At 38.8% G+C, this 21,436-nt stretch overlaps 1 protein-coding gene across 1 annotated transcript in view; it reads left to right on the top strand.

Moving 5' to 3' along the window:
• Positions 1–21,043, top strand: part of GABRR3 (gamma-aminobutyric acid type A receptor rho3 subunit) — a 49,074-nt gene extending 28,031 nt beyond the window's left edge. Inside the window, exons 6-9 of the mRNA XM_030939615.1 lie at positions 161–301; positions 6,322–6,474; positions 14,752–14,948; positions 20,744–21,043. Coding sequence (XP_030795475.1) covers positions 161–301; positions 6,322–6,474; positions 14,752–14,948; positions 20,744–21,043 — 791 coding nt within the window. The remainder of the gene's footprint in view (positions 1–160; positions 302–6,321; positions 6,475–14,751; positions 14,949–20,743) is intronic.
• Positions 21,044–21,436: the final 393 nt, after the last annotated feature.

Raw genomic sequence — 21,436 nt, 5'->3', positions numbered from 1 at the left:
GTGTGATCAGTCCACTGGCAAACATATTTGTATCACCTAATATGTACATGTCATTGGGCTAGGCACTAAGGATACAGAGTCACATAGGACATAGTTATGGAACTCATCAAACGTACAAGAGCTTATTCCACTTACAAGACTGGTATTTTTCATGTTTTAGATGCCTACAATGAGGACGACCTAATGCTATACTGGAAACATGGAAACAAGTCCTTAAATACTGAAGAGCATATGTCCCTTTCTCAGTTCTTCATTGAAGACTTCAGTGCATCTAGTGGATTAGCTTTCTATAGCAGCACAGGTACAGCATTTTACATGGGTGATTCATCAGCATTTATTGGACATCTACTGTTTGCAGAGCACCACAACATGTGAAAAGACCGGAATCCAAGCAAGTGTCCCCTTTGGCCGGGATCATCATTCCTCTCCTTTTACAGGGAGCAACCTCCACCTTTCCATACATCATTTCTTTCCCACTCATGCAACCATCTCTAACTAGATGCCTTGCTTCCATTCTTGACTTCTCCGGCCTCAATACAGCAGACAGAGTAATCTCTTTGGAACGTAAAGTTCACAATTCTTTCCTGTTCTAAACTTTCCAGTGTTTTTCCATCACATTTACAACAAGATGGAAGTTTCTCAACGTGATCAGTCTCCTGCCTAATGTGGGACTCACTCACTCCCTCTGCCCCTCACCACCTGCTACTCTCCCGACACTGGCCTTTTTGCTTGCCCACCTCATTCCATCTGCAGGGCCTCTGCTTGGCGTTCTTCTCCCTCTGCCTGGAATGTTTTCCCCCAATATTCTCATGCCCAGCTCCCTCACTTCAGTCAGAGCTTTGTTCAAATAGCTTCTCAAACAGTGCTTTCCTAACCAAACCAACCCTGTGTAAAACAGGCTTCCCTTCTCACCGTTCCCTATCTCTGTCATCACAGCACTTACCATCACCTGAACTATACATTTATTTGACTGCTTTGTTGTGTGAGTGTCTTGCCAGGAAAAGGGCAGGGAATCTGTCTGCCTTGCTCACCATTTCTTCTGCAGTACCTGGAATGTGCTTGGCACATGATAGATGCTCAATAAAAATCAGTTGAATGAATCCATCCATAAAGTGCATCATTGCCCCAAACAGAAAAACTCATCTGAAATTGGGCCTATATAGTACTCTTTACTATGACAGATGTATTTCTGAATTGACAACTTTTATCCAAGATACCTTTTAAAGTTATATGTGATCCCCATTGACTAAAGTTGGAAGTAGCCTCCTTTTGCTCCCCTCTACCTTCCTCACCCTCCACTGTCATTCCCCTGCTAGATATTAATATTCTGGGTCATTTTAGGCCGAATCCATATAAAATGCCATTTCAGATTCAATGCAGCCATGCTCAGGCTAGCCAGAAAGTGTGCCAACAGCTGTCCCTGAGTTTCAGAGCTGTCCTGGCTAGAATGCTTTTATTTACTCTGCCTTGATGGTGGTGCCTTTTCTCTTCAGAGATTCTCCACTCTGTTCTTAGATCTTGGAGAGTAGTATCAAGTTTTTCTCTAAAAGCCTGTAACTTTAAGAGAGAAGTAGAAGTTTACATTGCAGAGAAGTTAAATGATTCTCTAGGAACAACAGCTATTTAGCTATTTAGACCCAGAATAAATTCTCTAGTTCACTCCGTTATTTGTCTACATTGCTTGGGATTCAGCAAATGATACTATCAATTTTAATCATGTTTATTGCCTTTTCTGATTATATAAGTAACACATATTTATTTGTTTTGATCACTGATATATCCCTGGCTCATAGTTGATGCTCAAAGGCTAATTATTGAATGAATGAATAAATGTTAGATAATTTGAAGAGACCTCAGAAAAATTTAAAGGAAAATCTGTTTGTAATCCTACCTCATAGAGATAAACTATATTATTATTTTGATATATTTTTCTGCTCCTCCTTCTCCTTCTTTTCTCACTTTGTCTTTCGCTATATGAATGAATATAGGCATATATTTGTCAGGATTCTTAATGTTCTTAATCCTAAATTAAATTAATATTTAAATAAAAGAATGTGTGTAATGAACCATGATATATGTGAAGTATAATGTATAGGATGTTTTTTCATTTTACTATTGCTATGATAAAATAACTTTGGCATATGATAAATTGTAAATAGATATTTGCAATGTTTAATGCTAATATCATGTGATATATATGAAGCATAGAAATGCAAAAGAATTGTCTCCTGCACAGAACATATACAAAATATACAATAATAACAATGGCATTTCTTTAGCTTTTAAAGCACAATTATCCGGTAACATATATCCAACCATCCTCTTAACAAGAAGTTAAATTTCACTTCAAAATTCTAACTTTACCTCTAAGTCATTCCATTTGCTCTACTATAATTTTATTGGTGCTTGTCAGAGTTTTTGAGTCCTACCAGGCAGCTCCAACACTAGTTGATTTTTATCTTTTTCTGGTCATGTTTTAGAATCTCTCTAAAGCCTGGCAAAATACTGGCATGGAAAAACTTACTGCTTCCAAAGATGCTTGCATTTTAAAATGAACTTACACATCCTTGACATTCAAATGTAGTTACATTTTTAAGAAATAGCATTTCAGTTGCTAAGAAAAATGAAAGAAAATAGAATTAGGTTCAAATGTACATGCTTTGTGTAACATGAGATGGAGAGTTATCCATAATACATTAATATTTTTTAAAAACAAGTTACAGAAGAATATATTTTTAAAAATCCCATATTTGTTATTGAAGAATGTATTTATCCATATTTATGAGTGTTTATATACATATGTATACATATCATGTGTGTATGTGTGTGTTTGTGTGTGTGTGCGTGTGTTAAAAGATTAACAATAGATACGTCCGAGAAGTAGGTACTAATTGGGGAGATTTTCAACATTTGCATGTTTTAATTTGTTACAATATACCCATTTTTTTAAATGACAGAGATGGTAGGAAAAATGCAGAAGGGAAGCATTTTAGAAGTTGTATTCAAATATTAAATTAATAATCATATCTGGGTTCATTTAACCATCCCTTAGGTTTCAGAAAGATTACATTTAGAAACTTACTTTAGTTCATGAGCATGTGATAGCTCTGCCTCACGTTATCCACGAATCATTAAACATAATCTTCTGACAGTCAAACTCAAGTGTCCTTTTCAGACTAGTTACCTGTTTAAATATTTTAGCTTCCTCAAAAATAATTTTTGATTTGTTTTCTTCACTCCTATCCTTACAACTACCAGCCACAACTACTACTCCCATATCAACTTTATGGAAAAACTATACATCTGACTCTGGCTATAAGAGCCAGAAATATAGTTATAGGACCTTAGTTTCCATTTTATAGCCGAACAACAGGGTGTTTTTTATTTTTCCTTGGTCTTCACCACTACCACTGCCACTGTTCAAAAATCACCACGACCTGGCAATATTAACAAGCAGGTGAGGGCTTCTGCCTCCTGGTCCCTTTCTCAAAATCCTCAAAATCATGCACTATAAATTTACAAAGAAAAAAGAAATGATTCCTGCCCCTAAGGGATGCATTGAATAATTTTTTTTTCATAGCATAATCTAGTGGCTCAATGTATAAGTAGTAGAAAGAGACTGCCTAAGTTCAAACCCTGTCTCTATCATTTATTAGCAACGTGACCTTGGACAAGTTGCTTAATCTCTCTAACCCTTAACTTTCTCATCTTTAAATGGGTTTCAAAATACTCTCTACATCACAGGGTTGTGAGGATACATGATGTCATATAGTTAAGTACCTTAGAATGTTGTCTGCCATATAATAGAGGCTCAATAAATATTAGTTAGTAGCTGTTATCATCATCCTGTTTTCATCCACATTATCTTGATCCTTTTCATAGAGAGTATTAAGGCCTACTTTCAAAGGACCATTGAAGGTGACTGTCTCTAGGTATAAAAACCTTCTTTATTCTTGTCTTGGGACTGACTCCCCAAATACTGGCCCAGTCCTCCATTTCCTTGGGTGCCAACTCTCTAGTCATTTTCTCTCTTTTATTAACTCCTCTTCTTTCTCCTGTATGGCAAACTGATGGAGGCAGATGTACCCGTCCCCATCCAAAATTTAGTTCAGATGCCAAAACTGATGATGCCATACATATGACAAAAGGGTATGAAGTGATTTATTACTCACATAATGAAGCTTTCTAGAGAGAGATTGGCAGGTTCCCAAGCAGGTCTGAAATGAAAAATAGCTTGAGAGAATAGGAAGGGGCTACTGGCTTGCATTTTTATGGTAGCTAGGGGGTGCAGCTAGGGTGAAGGCTGCCTGTCGTAGGACAAGATGCATGGTTTGAACTTTTCACAGGTGCCAAAAAAGGGAGACCTGGTCTTTTTTATTAACTTGCTCAGGTGTAGGGCAGAAGGAGAAGTTGGGCTTGAGAGCTTTTCTCAGTCAAACATCAAAAATAGAATCAGACTCCTCTTTATTGTACTACCCAAAATGAAGGCTCCACAACGTTCCAAGGCAGCACCACCTTTCCTGATAGGGAAATGAACTCCCCATGACCTGCAGGTTCAACTAAAATACCACCCCTAGTCTAAAACCACCAGGCAGAGCAGCAGTTTTACTTCCTGGTTACTCCACCCTGCCCCCACCCCACCAAAAGGAAAAAAAAAAAAAAAAAAAAAAAAAAAGGTGCTCTCCAGAAAAGTATGAATTAAGAAAGGATGCAGTTAACTACTTTTATTTCAAGTTAATAATGAACAGAAAACCATATACATTAATACTGTCTTTCTTTTGAATTTCTTTCACAGGTTTTCCTTATTTCTTTTAACCTGACAATAATTATATAAAGTTGTAAGTTCAGATAGCTGTTATTGTACTCTACAGCCATCACTGAAACTCTCAGTGGTATACAGTAATAAATTGGGGCTGTGATATATGTGATACAAAACAATGAGAAACTTAAAAACTAATTTATATTTTAACTTTATAATGTACTATGTATATCTTTTATTACTCCTGGTAATAAAATTGTTTGATATTCCTGAACGTATATCAACTGACTGTTAGAAGCTTAGAACTAGGTAAGGAAGAAAAAGATAATGAACATTGAATTGAGAATAGGATTCTAAGACTGGAGTCTGCCAGTTTAGTGTGGGTTGGCCAGGTGTATTTCTTAGGCCAAATGCCTAAGTACTTAAGTGATCCATCTAATAGGTTTGCCATCTTGGGTTTCTAAGAAATTACCACTGAGACTAGCAGAAGGGTTTTCCAACTCTGCAATACCTATGATTTTTATTTTATAACTTTTGACCTATAGTCCCTGTATTTTGAATAATGTTGTCGGAAAATAAACAGCATTTATCACAGAAAAAAATCATAATCTTGCTACTTATTCATAAAAGACGTATTTTCTTGTTTCCTCATTTATTGCCTTATTTTAGTAAAGATTTAACAAGATTGGCACATAGTTATTGAAAAAAATAAAACAAGGTAATATACATTAGAATGTATGAGAAAAAAAGAAAAACAAGGATAAGGTATTATATATATCCTGGTACGTGGTCATTAAAGAATGGTGCTCAGAGAAGTCTGGTAGATGTCTGAAAATTTGGCTTTAAACTTCCTTGTAGTCAATGGGAGAGGTAAACCTGAGCAAAATGTGCGTGTGAATGTGACCACAAATGGTGCTTTTAATTAGCACAATTAATCAATATTACCAACATGAGTTTATATAATTTCAATAAGAAGCAAAGAAACATCAGTTGGTTACTTTTTTGCAGATTTGTCATACACAAATTATGGTATTCATGAGACTTTAAAATTATAAAACTAGCTTATGGATGTCGTTTTCTTTCCCCTTTGAATCCCCAGCTGTCTCCATCCCAGGTCAAAATCCAATGACCTGGTACCTACTGTGAATCTTTTCATTCAGATAAATGTTTCTTTTCATTTGTTATAGCTAATAAATGGTTTGTTGGCTCTTTTATGCCATTATTAGTCATGTATTGAAGACTTTCCCTCTTGCAGAAACGCCACAGCACAATATATTGTGGAGAAAGATCTTTAGAGGCCATCCCACAAAACATAACCACTATTCATCCCTGAACTGCGGGTTTGGAAGTTAAAGGGGATCTTTGAGTCAAATAATTAAGCAAACTGCAGTTCAGCTGGTTGAACAAACATTGACGGAGTGCCAGGCCCAACTAAATGGAGACGAGTATGTCAAATTCCATGTCCCCAAGGGCTTGGAGTCTAAAGAAGCAGGTCATTTCACTAAGTGCAGTGTTTCTAAGGGGAAGCTTGCTCTAATGAAAACTTTGGCTTTTTTCCATAGGTTGGTACAATAGGCTTTTCATCAACTTTGTGCTAAGGAGGCATATTTTCTTCTTTGTGCTGCAAACCTATTTCCCAGCCATATTGATGGTGATGCTTTCATGGGTTTCATTTTGGATTGACCGAAGAGCTGTTCCTGCAAGAGTTTCCCTGGGTAAATCTTTCCCCATCTTTATAAAATACTAACATGGGAGAAAGTTCAAGGGAGGTAAATAAAATGGGTCATACATGGAGAGGAAAAGAGAGTGGTGGTTTAGTAGAGATAGTCAGAGATGAACATCCAGGTTGCAGTTTTGGTCTTGACATCCTCAAGGGCAAATTGTAATTGAGTTCTTTCCTTGGGAACCCAGATTTTATGGATGAAGTCTTTGCTGACTGACCTGCAGTTGGGTGACAGTAAAGAAAGGAGGTGAAATTATGAAGCATAAACAGCTTCACTTTTAAAGCGTATCTCTTTTCTTTTTTAAGGAAACCTCCCCATGCATTACACAAGTCCATTTAACTTTTCATGACAAACCCTTACATCACAGAAAGGAAAACCTTCAAACTAATTCACACTATACTGTTAGTGTATTAATAATAAATTACCTTGGTGGGTTAACAAGAATGTGGAGGGGATGCTTGAATTTGAAAATATGAATACTGATTAGAAATTAGGATGCAACTAAAAGGCCCAAATCAGAATCAACCACAGTGGAATTTCAGGTACAGTGGCATATTAGTTGGCAAGAGATTTTAGGTGGAGAGACGTTGCCAGCCTCATTAAGTCACTATACAGGGGTGATTATCTACACCATCTAACATGCTATATGCCTCTGTCACACACACTGATTTATGGGAACCATTTCAGACCCACTTAGCAATTATTGAGACCTTAGAAAGTGGAAGATACCAAGCTAAGCAGTTAGATGACATGCTACTTAATGAGAACCCAAGAGATAATCCCACTTGCCTTTTTTGCTGGTCAGGGCAGAGCCCCCTCATTTTATCTGATTTTGTTCTTTCATCTGTAGTGCTCTATCTAGAGAGAAGATTGTTACCATTATAATAATTGTTACAATTATTGTAATTATCACACAATTCATTCCAGAAAGGGTGGTTTGTAAGTTAATGTTCACAAATTATATGCATACTTCAAAAGATCATTTGAAAGACATAAATTATTAATATTAACAATTTGCTCACCTCCTTTCCCTATTAAAAGATTCAATCTACAAGTATTTGAGACTGGAATATCTTCAAGGAAAAAATACCATCTGAATAAGTAATTAAATTATTTGAACTGTTTCTTCACATCAGAGCATGTGCCCTAACCTCAGTACTGCAGTGTGGCAGCATAGACCCAAATACAAGACTAAGGGCACGTTTCCAGCCCTAGAGACACAATGAGAAAAGAACTCAGTCTATAAAGGTTTATGAACATGATTTTCAATCAGATTTCTGAACTTGACTGCTCTGCTCTTATACTGTGAAAATGACAGCAATAAGAGCTACTTCCATGGAAGGGTGGAGTGAATTGAGAACACTAAAACACTTTTAAGACACCCTTGAAAGTCTCTGCTTCTTGCAACCATATCTGATCCCTTAGGGTTAGGAAATTGCTATGCAGATATATGTAAAATGCATGCAAATCAGAAGTGTACCTCTCCCACTTTTTAAAAAAAATTATTTTAATAAGAGAACAGTACTATTCCTATAAAACTATTACCCTCTCAGGCTTTTGCTTCCTACCACCCTCAGTTGTTTTTTTCAAAGATACTTTGCCCTCCGCTTCCCTAGCTCTTTGCAAATGCTGTGCTGCCCAATTCTCTGGAAAGTCCCTATGAATACCTATTCATCTGTCCCACTTACCTTTTCTCTTCTGCCTCCTTCCTTCACTTTCTCCTTGACATTATTAGGCATCCTCTCCAAATCTATGACCAACTTTAGTGGTCAAGAGTTCCAGCCTCATCTTCCTCATCTGCAAAATGAAATTATTCATACTACCTCCTAAAGGTCACTACGAGAATTAAACGGGAGAATTAATTTAATCATGTCAACTGCCTAGCTTGATACCTGACCCATAGTGTTGGATAAAACCAACCACACACACAATGCATTAGTTTTCAATACTCTCCACTAGTCGAGTTTTTTCTCCTCCCGAAGACTTTTCTTTCCTTTTCTCTTTTCTGCTTTTTCTTCCACTCCTTAAGTATGAGTAACTCCCTCTCAAGGATCTGCTCACTTTTGACTCTTATCAAATGGAACAAACTTTTTTATTCCAACTTCTATCACTATGTAAGCATGTTCCATTTGGTTACTTTCAGTTGTATGCTGGATTTCACCTTCAGGTACTACAAACATTCATCCTGTTTAGAACCCAGTCTTTCCTTGGGAACCCAGACTTCAGGGATGAAGGATGTGCCGACAGCCCTGTAGCTGGATGATAGTAAGGAAAGAAGGTGAAAGTATGAAGCATAAACAGCCTCACTTTTAAATCTTATCTTTTCCCTTTCTAGGTACTCTCCCATGCATTACCCAAGTTCATTTAGCTTTTTGTGACAAACCCTTACATCATGGAAAAAAAGAACCTTCAAACTAATTCACATTATACTGTTGGTGTCTTAATAATAACTTACTTTGATGAGTTAGCAGGGAAACCACTTATTCTCTTCACTTTCCTCATTCTGTTGGGGGCCTCCCAGTTTGTTGAGCCTTTCATATCTGAAACCTCAATTTCCTTCTTAATCTTTGGCAGTGTTTCTCAAACTATGGCCTTAGGACCCATTTACAATCTTAAAAATTAACGAGGACCCTAGAGAGCTTTTGTTGCTGTGGGTCATGTCTATCATTATTAGCCGTATTAGATGTTAAAATAGAATTTGAAAACATGTATTAATTCACTCAAAACTAGGAATAATCAACTCATTACAAGTTAACATGGTAACATTGTATGAAGCATAATTATTTTTTCTAAAATAAAACCATTTAGTGAGAAGAGTGGCATTTTTAAACATTTTTGCAAATATTTGATGTCTACCTTTATAGAGGGCACTGGATTCTTATCTCTATTTCTTCATTCAGTCTATCACAATAGGTTTTGGTTGAAATATAGGAAGAAATCTGACCTCATCAGATACATAGTTTGAAAAGGGAGTGGTATTATAATAGTCTTTCCACATAATTGTGGATAGCCTCCCTTCACATTACACCAAAACTCAGCAAGTGATAGTTCCTTAAAGTTTAATTGCAATGTGCTATCTGAACCATGTCAACAAATATTTTCTACTCCGTTAGATTGCAATCCATTGGTCTGTCTTACACTTTGAATAGATTTTTCACTGATGCATTGGTCATTGGGAAAATATTGGTTCACCGAGTTATACAGATCTTCTAAATGTTTACATAATTCATTATACTGGTTTGGATCATAATCTCAAAAGATACAATACCAAATGCCATAATCCTGAATGTTGAAATCCTGAAAGATCAAAATCCCTAAAGTCTAAATCCCTCAAGTCTAAAATCTCAAAAATTACAATCAAGGATAATTACATCATGTTAGGCCAGTTACTATGCACTATCTTCATGCAATTGCCTATAACCTATTGCTGTAATACACTGTTTCATACATGAAATTTTCTTTTTAGTTTTTGGTCTGTTTTTCTTAAGTTTATTTTTTTAACATTTTAAATTGTCGGAATTATATTATTATAATTTTCTACACTGTGTATTTCATCTTTGCATCATTTCTAGTAGTAGAGATATAAAGAAATTAGACTGTTAGAGAGTTCTAATTTGTATTATGCATTTTTGCAAATTTAGTTCCATGAAAGTGCTTTATCAGATTAACTTTGCATGTGAGTATTGTGCATGTATGTAAAAATGTTGAAACTTTCTCAATCAATGAGACATGTCCTTTTTGTACATCTGCATTTGTGAAAGATAAAATTTCATGAGATCTCAGCTCTTTGGGTGACTGCATATGTGGTGGCAACCATCATGGTTTTTGATCGATCCTCAGAAGACTTAGGTTGTTCATCACGGTGTTTCAGATGACCACAGTTATAAAGCTGGGTGCCTACAATGACCTACAATAGTGATATGCGTTTATGTGTTTCCCTTTTGACCTACTTCTTTATCAATATGGTTCATCTGCTCATAACTGTTCTGTGCAACTGTTGTTAGTATACCTGAGCGTTTATGCTCACAGAAATACATGTGTTATTATTGCCTATTTTACTGTGTAAAGTGGCTTATGAAGTGTTATGTCTTTTTTTATGTTTCTTAAATAACCTTTTTAAAATATAAATAAATAGGTTTTAAATTTTTCAAAATTATTTTTAGAACAATATTTTCAGGATTTTGATCTTTCAAGATTGTGATTGTTAGTATTTTAGACTTTAGAGATTTTGATCTTTTGGGGTTTCAACTTTTGGGATTATGGAATCTGGAATTGTGTCCTTTGGCATTATGATTGGCTCCTCCTCCCCACCTGTCTTTCTCTGTCAAAATCCTGCCATCTCGACATGGCCGAAAGCCTTTAGTGATGACTCCAAGCACACATGATCTCTGTCATCTTTGAACACATGGCACTTTCTGTATCTCCTAAGTAGCTTACTTCCTCTATTTCGTGTTTTGCTGTGGGACAGGAGTGGCTTATCTTTTGGCCTCTATTAGAATGTGAGCTCCTTAAGGACCAGGATCACTATTACCATTTTGTTGTTGTAGTTCCTTCAGTGAGTAGCACAGTGTCTTCCTGCACATAGTTCATGTTCAGTACGTCGTTGTTAAGTTGCCAGGGCTTGGACCACCATATTTTTAGTTGCTAACTGGAAACGATAAAGGATGATTCATTTGCTGGTGAAGGCCCTGCCACATTTGCCATGTTTCAGATAAAGAACAACAGAGGGTATGTAGCATAGAAGAATCCACTGTGATTAGGCAATTCTCATAAGAGATAATAGCTAACATAACTTGGAATGTGTGATAGGTCAGAAATACGATTATGTCTCTCCATTCAATTTTGTGTGGAGAGAGTGTGAGACAATTATAAGGTTGTTCAAGGATGTTTAAATATTTTACTTTCTCCTCTCATTTCCACTTTCCTCTTGCTTTCTTTGCCTCCATCATTCTTGCTTGATCCCTCTATATGAGGTATGCCATTCTCTATAGAATGCATTAAGTAACGGGCTCCTTTACTGGAAAACAGATATGGCAGAGGAAGACAACCAAATTTTCAGGCCTGTAGTCACTCTCAGAGGAAAAACGTCTCCTAACAGAGGATAAGCCATATGCTTGGAAAAGTGAATACTTAGGCAACTGGATAAGAGCAGTTCATTTAACCATCACAGAGATTATGAGAATTTCTAATGACAGTTATCTGTACTCTCGCACCACCTTCATGAGAAAATGGCTGTCAGTTTCTGGTCATAGAGAAATGTTGGAATGTCAAGCCCCCTTCCTTTCCTTCATATCGTGTAATATTTTCTTTCTGCCTAGGCCTATATGAAAAATACTTTTACTCACTTGAAGGTGAATATAAACACCTCCCTCCCTTCAAAGCAACTACCTGCAACGCAGTTAGTGAGGGGGTGAACAAACTCAGTGGTTTCATAAGTGATGCCTGTCTGCCCTACTGCTATCATACCCGTCAACAAAACTCTCCACCATGCATGGCTGCAAATAGCCAATGAAACTGACAGATTCATGATTCTCCCCAGACTAAAGGGTTCTTAAGACCCCATGTATGTCTTTAAAAGTTAATAGGGTGAGGCTGCAAGAGCCCAGGGGAACTGAGTCAAAGGGTCAGACTAAATATTTTCTCATAACACTTTCCTAACTATGCGTAGCAACATCAGTAGCGGAGAAGATGATTTTCTAATCCAAACACATCACCTTCCTTTGACTAAACGGTTGCTTCATATAATTCAAAACTCCTTTATTGGGATGTTAACTTTAATGGGTTTGGAAGGGATACTATTTGTCAAGATTAATGCATTTTTGAGGGGTGGCTCAAGACATAATAAGTGTATTTAATGTGGCTGTAATACTCCTGACTTCAAGTTTTATTGCTTTAGGAATTTACATCTCAGTTTGCTCATCATTCACTCCCCCTACCCAACAATCCCTCCTCTCCACTCTAATTCTTTTTTTTTATTGGTCATCTTAAAGAAGGAAAATCTAGAATGCTGGATTTAAAATAAATAAGGCCATTGTAAATTAGTTGGATTAAGCACCCTTTAGAGAAAATGATTAATAGTTTATTGCTTTCTGGCAAATATAGAGAGTGCAATTCCTTTTTACTTGCCCAGTAGTTATCAATTTCAAGTACATGATGAGACCAATCAGGCATGTACACTTGTGTGTTTGCTCAAAATCCTTATTTTGTCCACTAAGCTCCATATTATTGCACATTGAAAAAATAATAAGTTCTATCATTTATATCTTAAAAAAACAATAAAAGAAGACATTGAAAATTTTTTAGCTAGGCACAATGGCTGACGCCTGTAATCCCAGCACTTTGGGAGGCCAAGGCAGGCAGATCACCTGAGGTTTGAGTTTGAGACCAGCCTAATCAGCATGGAGAAACCCCCTCTCTACTAAAAATACAAAATAAGCCAGGGTGGTGGTGCATGCCTGTAATCCCAGCTACTCAGGAGGCTGAGGCAGGAGAATCACTTGAACCCAGGAGACGGAGGTTGCAGTGAGCCGAGATCGTGCCACTGCACGCCAGCCTGGGGGACAAGAGCAAAACTCCATCTCAAAAAAACAAAACAAACAAACAAACAAAAAGTTTGAACTAATGAGGTTAGCACCGAAGTGGGAATATTAGTTCATGATTCCTTCACTTCCTACCAGTGAAATGTTGAAGAGAGTAAGACATTGGCATACTGAAAATGTCAGTATGGCACAGTAAAGGCACAGTGCCTTCTTTGTGCCTCTTGGCATAATTCTGCACTCTGAACAGAATTTGCATTCTGCTCTGACAAAATATGGGGTAATCCCTTAGGCACTCTCAGCTCCTATTTCTTTTCTGCTATGTGTGGCTAATTATTTACCTAGATGTGTGGTAGGCAAATATTTGATAAAAGTAAGCAGGTTTTATTTAATAATCTTGGCTTCAGCTATACCTGTAATGTTAATAAAAATTCCATGCTTAATAAAATTCCATGCTTCATGTTCATGCTTTGCTTCATGTTTATGTAGCAAGTATGTTTCAGAGCCAGGGAATACAGACAGAACCCTCTGATATGCAGATTGTTGATAATACCATTGTTGGAGGAAACCTGGGACTTGATGAGACAGTGGCCTGTGTTCAATGTTAAGAGCTGGAATAGCATTTAGGTTTCTTATTCTGGAGTTCAAATTAGTGTGAAGGTGAGATTCCAAGTCCTCCCGTGGTACTGTCAAATTGCCAAGTTGTGTTGATCTTGATCATACAAACTAAAAACCGTATTTGAAATAGAATGGCTCTATAGAATTGTCATTGTGTTTGATATGGGACTGTCTCAGATGAGAGTCTAACAGAATTATTACAGAAAAGATAGAAAGGTGTTGGTGAAAGCAGTCCACATACTGTGGCTGTACATTTAGGAGTAAATCACAGTGCTTTTCCTGCTGTTTGGGACTCTGTCTGTTGACATTACAATGTCCTCACAACTTATAAAAATCATTAAGGATTCCATTTGCACCTCCCTGGTGGGAAATTAAGAAATAAAACCATGCCAGCCAGTGTACATTTCAAATATTTACAATAGTATGCTTTCTCTCCAGGCGGTACTCTCGCAATATCCCTCTGAGAAATTAGTGTAGACATTGAATGGCCCTCCCCATGGCCAGCATTTTATTAAGGAAATCTCAGAGTCACTTCTTTCTCCATTTTCCCCAGAACTTTGATCTTCTTACCTCTGATGATCATGCCAGAGAACAAAGAAGTAAAAGGAATAGGGGAAAAAAGGAAAGGGAAGAGGGAAAGTAGCAGAAAAGGAGAGGGGAATAGAAGGAAAGGGAAGCATGAAATATTAAAGGTAGACATAAAGACAGGTTATGAACAGTAAAACTTGTGAAAGAATGGGAAAGGTTAGAAGAAATGATTTTAGAATTTTTTTTTAATTGAATACATGTTTACCTTTCTGGCCTGCTTCGAGGAGACCCCTCTGAGGTTGGAAAACAGAAATGTCAGACTCTGGTTTCTGTGAAGGCTTAAATGGAGTAAAGCAAACCTTCTGGACAATAGGGTGAGAGCAAGAAAAAGAGACAGAAAGAAAAATCCAAGAAGAGTGTTTGTTTAGGCTCAAGATATGTACTTGGTCACCATGCACACACCTTCCCTCCTCTTGGATCACCAGGTTGATATTGTTCTAGAAATGCATCCCCTGGTGTGATTCAGCACCAGATCCTGGAAATGAATGTCTATATCACTGAGCTTGCCACTATTCTCCAATGGCAGGAATCACCACAGTGCTGACCATGTCTACGATCATCACGGCCATGAGCACCTCCATGCCCCAGGTGTCCTACCTCAAGGCTGTGGATGTGTACCTGTGGGTCAGCTCCTTCTTCGTGTTCCTGTCAGTCATTGAGTATGCAGCTGTGAACTACCTCACCACGGTGGAAGAGCGGAAACAATTCAAGAAGACAGGGAAGGTACAGCCTTGCTTTGACTATCAGATCCCTTGGGGAATGTGGAAAAGACTATCCTTATCTGTCGACCTCTCTTGACAGTGTTGTAAGCCTTTGTGTTAAGTCCATGTGCTTGTCAAGAGGCAAGTTGACAGTATGGTGACAATTTAACATTGAACCTTACTCTCTGCTCTGTGCTGGCTGGCTGTTTTGTCATCCTCACTCACCTTCACCAGGAGTTTTTGTGTGTGCAGAATTTCTTTCAGTATGCTCCTTTCCCCCAGCTGTACCCTTTGAATAAAAGGGGTTGACATACAAACCACATTCTTTCAAGTGGATGATCATGATAATAATAATAGCTAACACATAATAGGGGTTTATTATATATTGGCATCATACGAACCATCTAACATATTGTGTCAGTTAACTCTCATGGTAAGGTCAGTATTTTATCGCCCTCGTTTCACAGAATGCAGCTGGGTGGTAACTTGGCCAAGGTCACACAGCTGAAGAGGAATCAGGCTTTGCTTCTGGGTCTCCTTGACTTCAAAGGCCGTGTGTGCACTCTCAACCAGTAAATGATATGTTTCTCTCCACCGAGAGCCAGCATTTACTTTTCTCTTCTTGTCACTCGGGAGAGTGGTAGAGCATAAAGGGAGGTTCTTCCCCCGACAGTATCCTAGAAATGAGGTGCCTTCTGGGCTCTAAATGTTATCCATGTTTTTTTGTGACATTGTTTAATAAATGCAGATAGATTGCTCTCTACCTGCTTCATTTCACAGAGGATTTGGGCACCAGTTTCCTGCTTTTATAAGAACTTACATAAGATATTGTACTTCAGAAACTTAACGGATAAGAGTCATTCGTTTCTAGTCTACACTTAAGAGAATAAACACACATACACACACATATATATGTGCATATAGTATATATGTATACATACACATCCTATATAGAGAATAGCTATACACGTATACCCATAACTTCAATGAAATCTATTCACATTGGTTTAAGGTTTTTTTTACATGAGCATTTATATGCACCCAAACATTATTTAATATTTTTTCTACTTCTGAGAGCATCTCATACTTTCAGAGTGTTTTTATATCCTCTTCTCACACCGAACCTTCATGTCAACCCCGGTATAGATCTTGCAGAGATTATCATCTCTGTTTTATAAATGAAGAAGCAGAATTCTAGTGAAATGAAGTGATTTGCCAACAGATTCTCAGCCAACAGAACTGCAGTTGCAATTCAGATACGGAATGCTCACTTCATCCTTTGATTTTACATCCTTTGAGTCAAAGCTCTAAAAATAGCTGATTTTGTTTTCTTGCAGATGCTTTCATTTCTTTGCTAGCAGCATGTGACTATGTTTGCCTGTCACATACATACCCGCAGTAAGTGCTATGCAGGTGTAAGGAAACCAGGAGCTGCTAGAGCAGTATGCGGCAGTGGTGCGTGGGCATCACCTGGGTCCTCGTTAAACTCTAATTCAGGCGGTCTGGGGTGGGACCTGAGACTGAATTGCTAATAAGCTCTACGTGATGCTGATGCTGTTGGTCTATTACCTATACTGGATAGCAATGATTTGGATAGTCTGTGAAGTGAAAAGTGACAGGAAAAATGTGTAAGGAGGGAAAGAATTTTCTTCCTGTTTTATTTTGTTTTTATACGGGGAGTGGCTAACACAAGAAATAGGCACTGAAGTACTTTTGGCTCACCTCCATCTAGTCCTTTGACTCAAAAATATCTACAACTCCCTGCCCCCACCTGCCACACAACGTATGTTCACACTGCCTGATTGTTTTATACTTGTTGATATTATACACCATCTTTTTGTGTATCACTATGCAGAACTTCTTTCCAGGTAATAAGCGTCCTCCATTTTAAAAATTATTTTTCAATTTTTAATTGTAAAATTACTATAACTTAGATTTTACAATCTGAATTGATTTTTTAAGTGTGCAGTTCAGTAGTGTTAAGTATATTCACATTGTGGTGCAACCAATCTCCAGAGCTCTTTCATCTCGCACAACTGAAACTCTATATCCATCAAAGAGCAACTTCCCATATTCCCCAACCCCCAGGACCTGGAAACCACCATTCTAAGCATCCTCAATTATCTCAAATAAATGCAAGTATCTCAAAGGAATGTCCTATTTGCCATTCATATCTTTGTGGGACAAAACGAAGAAATGATTGAAGTCAGAAGAAGAGATGGCAGGCCAGGTGCAGTGGCTTACGCCAGCACTTTGGGAGGCTGAGGCAGGTGGATTTCTTAAGGTCAGGAATTCCAGACCAGCCTGGCCAACATATGAAACCCCATGTCTACTAAAAATACAAAAACTAGCCGGCCGTGGGGTGGGCACCTGTAATCCCAGCTACTCAGGAAGCTCAGGCAGGAGAATTGTTTGAACCTGGGAGGCCGAGGTTGCAGTGAGCTGTGATTGCACCACTGCACTCCAGCCTGGGTGACAGAGGAAGACTCTGTCTCAAAAAAAAAAAAAAAAAAAAAAAAAGAAGAGGAAGTCTTGATGGCAAACCAAATCCACCACATCCCAGCTTTGTGTTCCAGGTTAAGTCTCCTAAACCCCTTCTGTGCTTACACAATGGTGTCATTTCTTCCCCATTTACTTCACAGGGCTGTTGTGATGATCAAGTGATATAGTAAAAGGGCCTAAAACCTTTGCAAATAAAGTGCTGTACAAATGGAAGTTCTTATTGTGAGTAGTGCCCAGAACACCTGCCCTGAAGGAATAAGAGTATTACTAGGAAGAGTGTGAACAAATCCAGTGAGATGAGATCCCTTGGAAGAAATAGGATGCAATGAGAGGGGCTGGGTAGAAGAAATGTCTGTGGGTTTGGGGGCGAATAGATGACACCTCTCTATACATATGGAGTTGGAAGCCAGTATTAGGGAGCCAGTTGTGGGAGCCAGATATATGGATATAACAATGTCAAGCAGTTTGGAGAATGTTGCTTAGATCTGTGAGCAGGAGGGCTAACTAATATTTCATCACTAGCTTAGATGTACTCACTGTCTTGGTCACTGGCAAAACAATGTTCAGGCTTATCCCTGGAAGGACAGTATCTTTTGACTTCATTTCAGAGAAGAAACCTGGACACCAATGCAGACACCAAATGGAGGACTCTAAAGGGACTGAGCCAAACATATCAGTTTATTTTCCCAGACCAGTATAGTAGAGTGACCGAGGGACGATGAGAAAGGGCTGGAGTGTTAGGCCTCACAATGGAGTTCCTCTCTATGAAAACAAATCAGGCAAAGCTTGTTTTCATCACTCCCCTACCACTGTTACCACTACCATCCACCACCCAGCACCATCATCCACCACCCAGCACCATCCACCCTCTACCACCATCCACCAACACCACCACCCACCACCACCACCACTCACCACCCATCACTTACCACCCACTACTCCCGTCTACCCCAACCACCATCCAACACCACTGCACACCACCCGCTCACCCACTGACCACAACTTACTACCAACCACCACTTACCACCTGCCACTACACCATCCCCCATATCCACCACCACCATCCCCACCACCCAACACCATCATCAACCACTGTTCACCACCATCCACCACCACCATCCACCAATACCACCACCATCCACTAACATCACCAACCACCACCCATCATATCAACCACCACTAGATACTACTATCACCCACCACCATTATCCAACACCATCACATACCACCATCACCCAACATCCACCAATACCATCACCAACACCATCCACCACCATCACCACCCCTCATCACCCATCACCACTACCATATACCCTCACCCCCATCCACCACCTACCAACACCACCAACCATGACCACTACCATCTACCACCCCCACCACCACCTACCACCACCACCCCCATTCACCACCACTACCACCACTCATCACCTACCACCATCATCCACCACTACCACTGTCCACCACTACCACCATTCACCACCTACCACCCACCACTCACCATCATCCATCACCATCCACCATCACCACTTACCGCCACCCACCATGACCACCATCCACCACTACCAAACACCACCATCATGAGCACCATCTACCATCACCACCAGACACTAATACCTACCACCACACAACACCACCCACCATCTATCACCCACCACCACCATTCACCACCACAACAATCCACCACCACCATTCACCACCACCACCACCCACCACGCACCACCACCACTCACCACCTCCATCATCTGCCACCACTATCCATCTCACATTATTACCATCCACCACCACACACCACTACCACCCAGTACCATCATGTTCATATACACATTCCTACCGCCTCTCTCCCTGAGATACTCAGAACTGGAAGAACAGCCGATCTGAAAAACGTATCCCTGGTGCTGACCATTGCTCAGAAAGAGGAAAAATAACTATTTTCTTTCTTGGCCAGGTGTGGTAGCTCATGCCTGTAATCCCAGCACTTTCGGAGGCCAAGGCAGAAGGATTGCCTAAGCTCAGGAGTTGAAGACCAGCTTCAGCAACATAACAGGACCTCATCTCTACTAAAAATAAAATAAAATACTATCTCTGGGGATGTATCTATTTTGTGTACGTCTGCAAGGGGTGCCTGACAGTGATGATGCCTTTGCAGACATATTACTCTTCAGGTCCTAAGGTTTGGCTTTCATGTTTTCCATTGCCCCAGCATGGCAGGGTACTCCAAGCCACTTCAAGCCCCATCTGGGCTGGAACTGGTGTCCGGGGAGCCTTGGATGAATCGTATGCCCTGGTGTTGGTGTTGCCTCACTCCTCTGAGCTCTTCTTTCCGATCAAGCCCTGCTTAAATAAAAGAGAATGAGTGAAAAAAAAATTAGCCTAGTGTAGTGATGTGTGTCTCTAGTCCCATCTCCTCAGGAGACTGAGGCGGAAATAATCACTTGAACCAAAGAAGTCAAGTCTGCAGTGAGCTATAATCACACCACTGCACTCGAGCCTAGATGATAGAGCGAGACCCTGTCTCGATAAATAAAAAATAATAATACATTTTAATTTAAAAGTTAAAAAAAGGGACAACATAACTCAAGTATGGGTCCTTAATTAGTTCACTGACTGCACAAAAGAGTCTTCATGTCTTTTGAAAAATATTAGGTTTTTAAATCACTATAAATCAAATACATGTTTTGGCAGAATTTATTCTTCAGCCTCCAATTTGAATTCTGAATAATTTCATCCAGTAGTAGCCTCTCTCTATTTGTTCATTTTTTAACTTCCCTATGAATCAAGAAGTGATTTTGTTTTCTCCAAGAGCAATTAGTAACAGCTGCTTTGTAGACACGGCTCTAAACTAGTGAGAACCGCTATCTTCCTCAGAGTGAAACCTTAGAGAAAATTTTAGTTTTGATTCAGTCAGGCACTGGAGCCAGAAAGCATTGATAATTTGCTCCTTCAGAAAAATAAACCAATTCTATGTTGTTTAATTGGGCTATGTTAGGATCATTTATAGGTGCTCTTAAGCAAAAAATGGGAAGGCCCGGCTAATTTGCATTTGAATGGAGCAGCTAAAACCTTTCCTTATCCCATCCCCAAGCACAAATGGATCACTGATGACATGGTTTTAGTTTTGGACCAAAAAATGTATATACACTGACTGAGGATACTGCTATATTTTCTACAAAGAGGAAAAATAAGTTGAAAAACAAATCCAATTGGCTGATATTGCTGTTCTGATAAATCATATTTAACTTTATTAACACTATTTACTGTAATTCCTATTTGTAAAACCATATTCAAGACCTACTTAAAAAAAATTTTTTTTGACAGATTTCTAGGATGTACAATATTGATGCAGTTCAAGCCATGGCCTTCGATGGTTGTTACCATGACAGCGAGATTGACATGGACCAGACTTCCCTCTCTCTAAACTCAGAAGACTTCATGAGAAGAAAATCGATACACAGCCCCAGCACCGATTCATCTCGGATAAAGAGAAGAAAATCCCTAGGAGGACATGTTGGTAGAATCATTCTGGAAAACAACCATGTCATTGACACCTATTCTAGGATTTTATTCCCCATTGTGTATATTTTATTTAATTTGTTTTACTGGGGTGTATATGTATGAAGGGGAATTTCACATGTATACAACTTTAAAGCCAGACGATGTTTCAAAACAAAACTCTTGAATATGAGGTGGATAGTCCTAGATGGAACTGGGAAAGAGCCAGTCACCTCTCCTGCCCTAATGAAAATTTGAAAGCTGACTTATTTATAGCTAAGAAAGAGTTCAGGCCCTAGAAAAGTTTGACTCCATAAATAAGAGTCACAGGCATGTGTATTACGGGAAAAACAGTTTTCCGTTGGGAAGGGCTTTATAACTACTTCATGTGAACCCTCCTTCTTTCTTCATGAAATGTTCTTTATTTAATTAGGGAAGAAAGCTGGACTATAAACAATAATTCAAGGATATTTTGTTTCTTACTGCCAGCCAAGTGCCTGGTTATCTACCAGAGCTCAA

This window comes from Rhinopithecus roxellana, chromosome 1, assembly GCF_007565055.1.
Source record: "Rhinopithecus roxellana isolate Shanxi Qingling chromosome 1, ASM756505v1, whole genome shotgun sequence".
Taxonomy (NCBI): domain Eukaryota; kingdom Metazoa; phylum Chordata; class Mammalia; order Primates; family Cercopithecidae; genus Rhinopithecus; species Rhinopithecus roxellana.
The sequence above is the reverse complement of the archived record's forward strand: the minus strand, read 5'-3'. Positions and strand labels throughout refer to the sequence as shown.